Genomic DNA, 12,337 nt, shown 5'->3' with positions numbered 1-12,337 from the left:
GTAGTTTATCTTGTTGAACAAAACATGAAAGTCTCTTCACGTAATGTTTACCACAGACTTTTTAAAAATGTTTTACTCATATCCGCCTGAAAACCCCAAAAACATTCCCGAACCTACGGTCACCGTCCTACAAACTGACGTCAATATTGAACACGTTTGTGTATATCCGAACTCCATTTCCCAGAAACCCCAGCGCCGAAGTGGCTGACGGTATATTGGAGAGCTGCGCGGTGACAGCGCGGAGCGCTACTGAGCAGACTCAATCTAGTTAGCCATGGCGGCGACAGGAGGAGGGAAAATCAGATCAAGAAGATATCACATCGCTTCAAAACCGTATGCCAAAGGCAAACAGGTAAATAAAACGAAGCCCTAGTCACCACGACAAGGATTTTAGCAGTTGTTAGCTTAAGCCGGACCGGTGGTTTAGCGGCGCGTTGTGGTTTTTGTAAACAGGAGGCATTTTGAGGCCTGTTTCAGGCCTGTTCACGTTCCTTCAGCAAACGGTCTCAACGCTGTCACCGCAAAACCGTTAATTAATTTGACTGAATACACACAGCCGTTCGGCGTGGAAAATACGCGAAAATGTGGCATTAGAGAGGCGAAATTTGAATGTATTTCACTAATTTCAAACAACCGCGTGAACGTGTTTCAAACACAACACGTTAGCCGTTAGCTGCCGCTCGCACCGGCGTCAAACAGGAGTGCGCACATTTTAACAAACCTAACAGCATTTTATTATGGTTACCCTCTAAATAAATAGTTCTTTATACTCTGACGCGTATGTCTCCATTTATCATTATATGTGCCTAACACATGAGGGTAACTTGGGCTTCAGAGCACTTTCGTCCGTTTTCTTTACTTCTATTTCATGTCTAATTCGAGAGATGAATTGGATATGATTAGCGTGTTTGTGTAAATGTGAAAAACACAGGTTGATGTTAATGCACTGGGTTTGTCATCATGAGGAAAGGCGGGATGGATGTGCGTGTCGTGACGTGTTTTCAGAGGGATCTGAACCTCACATGCACTGGAAACCCTTAAAGGGAAAGTTCACCATACTTTACTCGCACTCAAACCATCATAGCTAGGTGTATATAACTTTATTTTAGCCAAACACAATTGGAGTTATATTAAAAATATCCTGCTTCCTTCAAGCTTTATGATGGGAGTGAATGGTACCTGAGATTTTGAAGCTCAAAAAAGTCCATCCATCATAAAAGTAGTCCATTCGGCTACAGGAGGTTAATGAAGCAAAGTGATGCTTTTTGTAGGAAAAATATCTATATTATAACTTTAGAAACCATAATCACCGGCAACGGCCATATGCAAGAGTGACCTCTGACCCGACGCATGACCTCCCAGGTGAAAAAGACATACTATTAAATGTATTCGAAATGTTCTTGAGTGTGTTTCATATATACTATAATGCATTTTTAATGCATTTAACTGTACGTCTTTTTCACTTGGGTTATTGATGGAAGCGCAAATGATCGAGCAAAAACACCGGTCATGAATTAGAAGTATAAAACGAGAATTTTTAAAGAGAAATGTCGGAGGAGTTTGAGTTTCTACTCTTACCTGAGCTCATGTTACTCATATGTTATGCGTCGGGTCAGAGGTCACTCTTCCACCAGAACTAGAGTCGTGTATGGCCGTTACCGGAAGCCAGTGATTATAGTTTATGGATATTCTTGCTTCAGAAGGCCTTTATTAACACCTGGAGTCGTATGGATTACTGTTATGATGGATGTATGCGCTTCTTTAGGCTTCAAAATCTCAGGTACCATTCACTCCCATTATAAAGCTGGGAAGACCCAGGATATTTTTAATACAGCTCAGATTGCGTTTGGTTGAAATAAGTCATATGCACCTTGGATGGCTTGAGGGAGAGTAAATTATGGGGTAAAATGAAATTTTTTGGGTGAACTATCCCTTTAAACGGGAGAAATACATGCACAATGTTTTCTGTTGACACATTGTGCATCATAACATCTTGTTTCTCTGCTTGCCAACTTCGGCATAAACTGCGCAAACTATAGTTTCATAGAATCCAGTAAGATAGTGACTCCTTTTTCCCTCCACAAATTTGCTATAAAATGTATAAGGTAAAGTGCTTATTTTACATGCATTTAATTTGTTTCCTTTCATTCTAAATATTACTGTTGAGATATATATATATATATATATATATATATATATATATATATATATATATATATATATATATATATATATATATATATTATTTTTTATATATATTTTTTTGTTGTTGTTATTATTATTATTATTATTATTATTATTTTTATTATATATATTATTTTTATTATTTATTTATTTATTTTCAAATCTTCCATCTTTGCCTCTCACTATATATAAGGTGATAAACCTGCATGTACAATAATGATTAAAACAATGCTGTTTAAGTATCTCATGCTACAGGACAACTTTCCCAAAGCATGTCATGTCAGCCTTTAGGCACGTTTACTAGATTAATGACATTATAGAGTGGAAGTTTAAATTTTTTTATCAATTTTTGCAGTATTGATTGGATTGGATTGCACTGAGCGCACACTGTTGACAGGAAGTGACTTGTGTTGCAATGCGTGAGGCCCCATCCGTGTGCATTAGCTGGTTTCATATTCACATTCATGCTGTTTATCCTTTCTTATGTACATTTATGCATTTGACAGACGCTTTTATCCCCCCAAAGAACTTGCATTGCATTTCAAGATACACATTTGCATTCTAATCAGTTCTTGCTTTCCCTGGGAATCGAACCCATGTCCTTGGCGTTGCAAGCGCCTAGGCCTGTCGCGATAGTCAATAAATCAATTAATCGCACGATAAAAAAAAAAGAGCTCGATAATTTTTCCGGCCGCGATAATTCCATTTGCATGCATGCTTGTTTGTTTCCCTCGTCTCTCTCTCTCTCTACCAAAGAGACTGGATGACCACTCTCGGTTCCTTAGCGTATAGGAGGAGTGAACCCTCTCGTCAGTCACATGGTCTTTGTATGGGAACGGGAGAGAGAGAAGACGCTAGTTGTGAGTTGAAGGGAAAAGAAAAAGATGGAATTGGTTTCAAAGCCAAACGCGACAGCTACCGGTGTGGGAGCACTTCGGATTCAAACCGAATGATCGTGGTGAACCACTTAACCTGAGCGAGCCGGTATGTCGAGCCCGATCTCATGAAAATGCGTATCTATTAGGGGTGTAACGGTACGCAAAAATCACGGTTCGGTACGTACCTCGGTTTTAAAGTCACGGTTCGGTTTATTTTCGGTACAGTAAGGGAAAGAAATGCAAACATTAAACTGCAGGTTGTTTATTACTATAAACTTTTTTTTAACAATTTGTTTACACTTTTTAATAAAATATAATAAAATATATATAAAATAAAAAAAAGAATAAGAAATAAAATACTGCTGCAAAGCAAAACCAATATCACATAATAAATTTAATGAAAAATCTAAATAAATAACTATGATTACAGTGCAGCATTACCAATCCCAGCTTGTAGGCCTGCTTATATTTAAAAATTAAGGCTGGGAATCGATTAAAAAAAATGAACTAATTAATTGCACAATTTGCTGTAATTAATTGCAATTCCTCCAAGCTTGTAATCATCAATAATTAGGCCTAAACTTAGAATCACCTAATTAAATGAAACACCGGGGGAAAAGGGAACAGAAAATAGCCCTATATTAAAATAATATTAAACATAAATATATCAATGTATTATTATTTTTCAATAATCAATCAACATAATCAATTTAAGATTTTTTTTTTATTATTATTATTATTTTTTACTAATTATCAAAATAAAATATAGTCCTACAAAGCTATTATTACCAGAGCATGTGATCAGAGCAGGTCATTTTACCATTGTTGCCAGCGTGACTATACCAGCTCAGCAAACAGAAGTCTACTACTGAGAAATTTCACCTTATTTGAGCGGACTTTGCTTTTCCAGTGCGTGATCGGTACATGATTGGAGTGTTTGGGCCGTTAACGACAGAGCAGAACGCGCAGCGCAAACACGGAGTCGAACATTGAAAATTGAGCAGAGAGCGCAGCGCGCAGACACACACACACAGACGGAACGGAGAGTGCGGCGGCGCACACGGAGCGGAAAAGCTTTTTTTCGCCCTGCAGTCGATTTCATTGGTTTAGGTTACAGTGACGACGGGTAAAACCAGAGAATGTCTAATAAGGCAGACGGGCTCTGGTAAAACTTTAGAATCAGCTGCAGGGCGGGATTTGCGCTGAACGCGGAGACTTCCGCCACTTAATATGTTCGTGTGGAAACACGAAAATGTACCTATGTTCCGCACACAAAATATTGCATTCGGTCATTCGGTACACACGTGCACCGAACCGAAAGCCCTGTACCGAAACGGTCCGGTACGAATACACGTACCGTTACACCCCTAGTATCTATACCACGAATGTTATTTCTCGTGCCATTTATACGCCCAAAATAGTTTTTGCGTGCATATGATACGCACTTTATGGCGTGTAATACGCACGCACTCCTCACCCCTAATCCTAACCAAGTATTTTCAGTGCGTAGCATATACACGCAATAAAGTGCGTCTCCGTCTTCCCGACAGTAAAGCCTACAATCACTCGGGCATTTAGTAGTCAAAGTAACAGGAGGACAGTGCAAAATGGTGTGATGGCCTGTTGAGGCTTTTTTTATTATTATTTGTTTACAAAGGTCAGATTTGCCTGTTATGGAATGCATCACTATTTATGTCTGAGCCTAATGTTTAATATTTTTTGAAGTGCAATTTTGTTTACATCCATTTTATTTATTGTTTTTGGTATTTATTCAAGTGATTTTTTTTGTTAACAGACACTGAGAGTCCATTGCTTTTATTGTTTTTGGTTGTTCATTTTTTGTGGATATTTAAAATGTTTTCCATTTCAATGTTTAATATTCTTTAGAATAAAAATTTATAGATCTTTGAAAAGGTGTACCTGCATTATTATGCCATTATCATTATATTAGATGAAAATGGTCTCAGAACGACAATATTACCATTTATCGCAATAATTTCTTGGACAATTTATCGTCCAGCTAAATTTGTTATCGTGACAGGCCTACAAGCGCCAACGCTCTACTATTAGAGCTACAGGAAAGCCTTATGTAATCTTCATGATCGCAGAGTGAAGATGAATTGCACTCTTGCTCTGGCCTATATATTCGATAGTTAAATGAAAAGTTGCTATAAGCATTAAAGGCCTTCCATTTTGATTGCGCAATCTCTCCCGGCTCTTCCGCTGAGGCTAAATGGACTATTTAGCTTCCCCACCTGCCCGTGGGTCACATGCTTGCAGCGTTCAGCCAAAGATCCAGTCTGTGGTGTTGCTGTGTCCAAACCCTGGAGCTCTGTTAGAGAACAATAAGTGCTTGCACAGTGATTTGGTCCCCAGGGCCCCTTTTAGACGGCAACTGACTCTCTCAAATCCAGGCATTCTCTAGCCTTGGGGCCACTCTGCTTTTGCAGTGTGAAAAATGAAAGGGGAACATGTCCTGTTAACTTATGAATCAAAATTAAGCATATTTTTGTGCGACTTGGCTACATGTTGAAGGCAATGTGATTGTGAACTTGTTTTTACTTTCGAGGTTTAAGAGCTTAAGCAGTTCCGTCTGTCAACTGTTCAATGCTAGTCTAAATCCAAAAGGTTTAGGATTACAAATAAGGGTAAAATGAGTTACCTTTTGATTTATCATCGTAATGTGCACCTGTTTGGAACAAGCCACATCATTTGACCGTATTCATGTCCTTTAGTCCAAACTGTGCATTGCTACTTAAATGTAATGAAATGAATCTTGCAATTGAACTGATTAGGGATGTACCAATATGAACATTTTGGCAGATACTGATAATTATTTACATTTAAAAACCGATATATTGGCCGATACAATTTTTATATAATTTGAGAACCTGATTACAAAAACGAGTCTCACCATTAAAAAACCATGTCCCACACACACAATGTTCTAATTATAATTTTATGTAGCAGATATGACAGATTTTGCGCTGCACATGTCGCACTTACAAAGTGATTCCAATCATATTTCAGCAAATTCCTGAAACGGTGCACATCTGAAGTGTCTCAGCTGAAGGAAATAACCCATTAATTATCGGCTTTAATATAACGGCCAAATTTTCTTATCAGGCCGATAACATTAAAAATGAACATGTATCAGCCGATACCGATATATGGTGACCAATATATCGTGCATCCCTTATACTGATGCTTTATTGAGGCCCCTGTCAGATCTGCATTATTCATTAATTTCAAGGTATTGCTCTTGTTCTTTTGTGGCTGCTGGACCTCACTTAAGGACTTATATAGTAAGATTATGCCTGAAAAGGTTTAGGATTTTTTATTAGGGCTGCACGATATTGAAGAAAAATGAGATGTGCGATACGATAATGCTTAAAGTGTGTAAAATTAACTTAAATTATCTTTAAAATATATTTAATATTTACATACGTGTTTCACATTCTTTTTGTGACAAGAAAACATCTCTTCAACTTCTGAAAGTGAACAGCAGTGTTTTACTGTAGCATAAGAAGTGTTATTTTAACATCAGTGTAAACCTCGGGGTTCAGGTTATCCTACATTCGATTTATTTAACAACAGAAACTGAATAATCAAATGTAAAAATAAAACACTGCTTAGTTTTCACTGTATGAATTAAATATATATACTAGTGCTGTAGCGGTGTGTCTGACGTCGACGCTTCGACGACAAAATTACGTCGACGTTTCTTTATTTATTATTTATTTATTTTTTTGCACCATTCCCGGAGGTACAGCTCGCCACACACACCGCCCGCCGTGTTATTCTGTCATGTTTTCTCCCTTTCTTTCCAAACCGCGACAAACGCTAGTCTCCTTTCTCTGCAGAATGCGATAAATCCGCTCAACCAATCACAGCGCACCATTCCACGCATTGTAAACAGTAACGGCGGCGCTTTGAATACACCCGGCATCCTAGTATCCTTATCTACTTTGCACTTTTTGATCAACAAACAAACAAAAAAATTAATACATTTGACGGCATTGATGAACCTGTGGTGATTTCTGCCATCGTAAGCCATCGAAATCTAATCATTTACGTGAGGAGATTAAGAAGATGAGGCACGCGGGAGGAAGAGAAATGCCGACTGTTGCTTGTTCTCACACGACAGCGTCAAACTTCTGTCACGCTGACACGTGAACCCCAGGGGATCTTTAAAAAAACGTTCAATTCTTGTACTCAGTCAACGAAAACCGAGCAGGACCATTTTACAGCTGATCGCCGTCAAAAAAGTTCAGAAGGTATTTCTTAACGATGGCTGATTGAATGTAGCCTGTGTTTAGTCCAGTACGTGCCTGTATATAAGATTATTATTGACCGAGTTCAGAGGCTGTCATATGTGGATCAACTTATTGTTGTGTATTTTTCAATATGAAAAATAACTTTTATATTGATTCAATGGATTAATTACATTTTGAAAAAAAAAGTGTCATGAATTTATTGCATTTTTTGGGGGGGAAAATCCGTTTTTATAATAAATCTTTGAAAATCTAAATCTGGATTTGAATTATTTATGTTATTATAACCTAAATATGCTATGTGAAAGTTTGAAACAGAAAATAGTGGTTTTCATCTTGCCACTTTCTTGGTAAAGAAAACACATTTTTTACTCAAATTAATCAAAATGGATTTATCACGTTTATACTATATTATTCAGAAGTAAACATTGTAGCTGACAGAGTGTATATGTCAGAATGTTTATTTTTAAACCACAACCTTCTAAGTGCTTCTTTTACTGATATATTTAACAATATCTTTTGCATTTCTCATCCAAACAACGTCAAACTTGGCACTGCACTTACTCGTGCCCAGACAGCTGTCGAGTTTGAAATCCATCGGAGTAACGGTTCGACAGAGATATGCGAATAACAGACAGGATAATTAATTCCAATTAGTTGTTAGATTAGTCGACTAATCGTTTAATTAATAATCGTTTACCCCAGCCCTAATATATACTGATTCTTATTAAAGCTACAAAAGTTATTTCTGTCTTTTGTTCATGACCCCAGTTATTGCAAGCCGTTGCGATATGTATATTGCGATATATACATTTGTGATATTTTGATATATTGTGCAACCCTATTTTATGTTAATTTAAAGAATCTTGTATAATATGACTTGCTGTTTTTGTTTGTTTGGTTTTTATTGTATTTATATGATATTTGTATTTTTGTAATTGAATTTTTTTGCCATGAAAATAGTCTTGAATGCTGACATGGCACTAAGTAAAACAATCTGAATCTGGTTATGCTAATTGTCTCTTTGGCCCCTGCAGCAGCCTGGCCTGATCACTCGAGTGACGGACACAGTGAAGAGCATAGTCCCCTCCTGGCTGCAGAAATACTTCAAAAATGGAGAAGTTGCAGAGGGTGATGGCGCTGCGGTCGGGATTGAGCGGAACAACGTGGCTCCTCCACCCAATGGCAACGACGAAGCCGTCCCACTCCCTGATGGACGAGACTCTCCAGAGCCGAGCACAAGTAACACAGGTATGATGAATAGACGCTATCCAGCAGATATGCACAGGTGCATTTCCAAAACCTAGTGATCTGTCTATACACACAATAGAGCTGTTTGCAATGTCCATTCATTGTCCTTTTTCCTAAATGACACCGATTCGGCTGTCTATTAAACCTTTGAGGGTTTTCTGTTAGAACGGTGTCGTGCAAGCGGCCCCTAAGTTAATAACTAATGATCTTCGCAACGGAAGTGAATTTAGCTGGACAATAACTTTATTCTAGAGCTGCTGTAAAGCCAAAACAATCTCTGTTACTGTAATTTCCTATTATCACTGTAAAGCTGCTTTGAAACAATTCATATTGTTAAAAGCGCTATAAAAATGAAGGTGACTTGACTTTGACAAGTATGATTAATTACAATGAACATTCAGATCTGCATTGGTGCTGCCGCTGACCCAGAGAGAGCAGTTATCATGTATAGATGTCTTTTTTGAAGTTATAATAATTCAAATGATCACAGAAGTACTGGGATAAAAGTTTATGGTTTAGATGTGAACGCTGATGTCTATGGTAGCGATCAAAGTAAATCACCTTTTGAAAGTAACTTGACTCTTCAAATTTAGATGGTATCAATTACACCAGTAGGTGGTGACATGACTTAACAAATGCATTAGTCATTGAATCATTCATTCAGGAAATTTATTCAGAAATGCTGATTCATCCAATAATGAAACCAAGTCTTTATGAGTGTGTCATTGAATCAATCATTCAACCTGATTAAAAGGAAAAAAATTCAAATTAACATTTTTTCAGGACCGCTAGTAAACTACATGTTTTGTTTAGTTGTCTATTCGGAATCATGATAGTTTTGTGATCTCCATTTTAAACAAAAATGTTGATTCTCAGTTCATCCAGAATCGTGCAGCTCTAATACACAGCGTGTCTTGAAATGCTGAATTCATTTTCAGAACCATCTACAAGCAGAGCATCGCTGAACTTCCACGAGGCTCTTTCGAGACCCCCGCTCAATCGGACCCACCTGCACTTCCCCTCCCTGGACGGCTCTCCGGCTTTAGGTGGAGCGAGTGCTCTCTTCTCCCAGCCCTCCACATCTACAGCACCCTATTCAGGGAGCCCTTTCGCTGTAACCTCCAACTTCTCCCTGGTAAAAGAGATTAAGGACTCCAGCTCTCAGCATGAGGATGACAACATCTCGACTACCAGTGGCTTTTCATCACGTGCATCTGATAAAGGTGAGCGGCGTTTCTGAGCGGAATCTGATAGATAAGTGCTGCCAGACATTTTGAGTTGTTCAGACAGCAATATTCATTGGAGTTTTAGACTAGGTGTAGATAGAACTAAGAGCAGGGCTTAATCTTGTTACAGATGTGCCCACGTCAAAGACTGTGCCGCTCCTCTGGTCCCCAGAGTCTGAACGCACCCACTCTGGATCGCAGCCAGCCCATTCTGGGCTCAAGAGACCAGCCTTCAACCTGTCAGTCTTTGGCACTTCCTCATCAGTAAGTACTTCATATTCTTCTGAGATACTTCAACGATTAGCATTAAGCTTTGTATCAGTAGAAACCCAGTAGTATTTTCGAATGGCCGTGCTTCCCTCCCTCATGTCCCCCTGAGACGAGAGATTTCTGTATTGTGTGTCTGGAAAAAAAACTAGGATGACGCAAAAATCGTCGTTTTGCGTCATCCGAGGCTTTTTTGTCCAGAGGCGAGAGACTCCAGCCAGTAGGAGGCGCTCGTTCCGCATGTCTTCAACCCGCCCATAGGGGGATCTCACGATAAAACGCAGTCTTTTCAGTTTCGAGTCGACTAGTAGCCCAGTTGTATCATTTCTCCCGACACTGCCCTCTGTAACCGGTAGGCGTGTCTTGGGGGTCCTCGTAGGGCAGCGAAGCAAGTGCATTCTGGGAGTTGTAGTCTTTCATCCACATGAGCCAAAAATACATTTTCTGGCTTTTCTCAGTCTAGAAAGCACCAACTTCTAAAATAATTTCACATTTCTACTACATAAATGACCCAATTTAAATACACATTCATCTTTCCAGCGGTGAAATATCCCTTTAAAGTTACTGTACCTGACATTTTTTTTTCTTCTAGTTGGGCAAAATGGTTTAAACCCTAAATAATACATTTTAAAAGCAATCAGCTGTGAAAAAAACAGGCTTTATGATGCCATCTACTGTTTATTATAGAGGATTGTAATGGATGAGAAGCTCGTTCCAGGGACGGAAAGTCTTGGCCAGTAACATGCTCAGGAAAAAGGGAGTTGCGCATATTGAACTCAGGGACAAATTATATAAAATGAGCGAATATGAATCCATTTTCCAAACCGTATTTTTGTCCTATCCTGAATCTCTACAGTCCACCTATAATAAGTGTTTATATTCGGACTATTTTAGACTGGTTCGGGTCGTGCTGCTGCGGAGTAGCCCAGTACGTGTGACTCATCATAGACTTAATCAGAGAGAAGTAGCTTCGACTACAATGTTCTTCCGCAAGGCGTATGTAGTTCTGTTTATTAACCGCTAGAGCGCCAAAAAGCTAAGTACTGCAGCTTTAAGTCAAGATTTAAAGGGTTAATTCACCCTAAAATGAAAATTGAAGTCTTCATTTACAGGGCATCATGCCGTATGCCCTACTTTCTTTTTCCGAACCCAACATGAGAATTTCTTTGATTAACGTCTAATTAAAAGTTAGACTGCTGTCACTTTAAGAGTTCATGCATGGATCCAATATACTGTTACACAACTTGCGTTATCTTTCTCAACTAATTAGGTGCCGAAACTGACTGTTTAACTGAATACTTGCAAAGACACGCATCAAGCTTTTAAAGTGATAACATCACAGAATAGTGTGATGCTACATGTGTTGTATATTCCAAGTGTTCTTGGTAGGGTTTGGTTAAAAATTGTATGTATTATTTAGCAAAAATCCTGACGTTGGTCTTCTGTGCACGACTTTTGAGCAGCCAGTGTTCTTTTAATGGTACTTTAATGTCCAAGTTGTCTTGTCACATGACTACACTCCTTACTGGATGGAGATTAATGTTAGATTATGCATATTTATTCTCTTATAGTCAGTGCTGAACAGTTCAGCGCTGAACTCCAGTCAGTTGGGGGATTCGCCCTTCTACCCAGGGAAGACCACATATGGAGGAGCTGCTGCGATGAGAGCTCGTTCTCGCCCGGCTACTCCTTACCAGGTCTGAACAATAATGCCAATACTATTATTTATGTTTGTTCCATTCCTTTTTGACTGACACTGTATTCTGGTCTGTGGTTCCGCAGCCTCCCGTTAGGAGGCAGATAAAGGCTAAGCCGGCTGGAGCTCAACCCTGTGGAGTGACCAGCGCCACAGCGAGACGCATCTTACAGTCCTTGGAGCGCATGTCCAGTCCTCTTGCTGTGAGTTTATTGTCTGTACTCTGGTGTCTAGAATCTAAAATCAATTAATAGGTGTGTAGCGATATCCACATGTTACGATTCGATACACATCACGATACTAAACTCACGATACAGTATTATCACTATACTCCAAGACAGCTGGTAAAAGGTTAACTCAATTTTTTATTGTTGATTTAAATGGTAAATTTGGTATTACATTGTGGGTATAAATGAATAGACTTGGACTTGGTGTTGATAACCCAACCCAATAGAGACACCAGAATAAAAATATTCATGATTCTGAAGCTGAAAATAGATCATTACTTTAGACGAATATGCTTGCACTGTCACTCGCTAGATATATTTAAAATAATGTAGG

The 12,337-nt window shown here is 38.7% G+C and overlaps 1 protein-coding gene across 5 annotated transcripts in view; it reads left to right on the top strand.

Moving 5' to 3' along the window:
- The first annotated feature begins 235 nt into the window (after window positions 1-235).
- Window positions 236-12,337, top strand: part of nup153 (nucleoporin 153) — a 35,304-nt gene continuing 23,202 nt past the window's right edge. For 2 of the 5 annotated variants that reach the window (XM_084130093.1, XM_084130090.1), the window contains exons 1-6: window positions 236-352; window positions 8,374-8,587; window positions 9,526-9,810; window positions 9,944-10,077; window positions 11,652-11,777; window positions 11,863-11,979. In XM_084130093.1, coding sequence (XP_083986219.1) covers window positions 275-352; window positions 8,374-8,587; window positions 9,526-9,810; window positions 9,944-10,077; window positions 11,652-11,777; window positions 11,863-11,979 — 954 coding nt within the window. In that variant the 5' untranslated portion in view covers window positions 236-274. The remainder of the gene's footprint in view (window positions 353-8,373; window positions 8,588-9,525; window positions 9,811-9,943; window positions 10,078-11,651; window positions 11,778-11,862; window positions 11,980-12,337) is intronic. The other 3 variants (XM_084130094.1, XM_084130092.1, XM_084130091.1) reach the window with 2 other exon arrangements.

This window comes from Abramis brama (assembly GCF_963993115.1).
Source record: "Abramis brama genome assembly, chromosome: 12".
Lineage (NCBI taxonomy): Eukaryota > Metazoa > Chordata > Actinopteri > Cypriniformes > Leuciscidae > Abramis > Abramis brama.
This window is presented reverse-complemented; position numbering and strand designations above follow the sequence as displayed.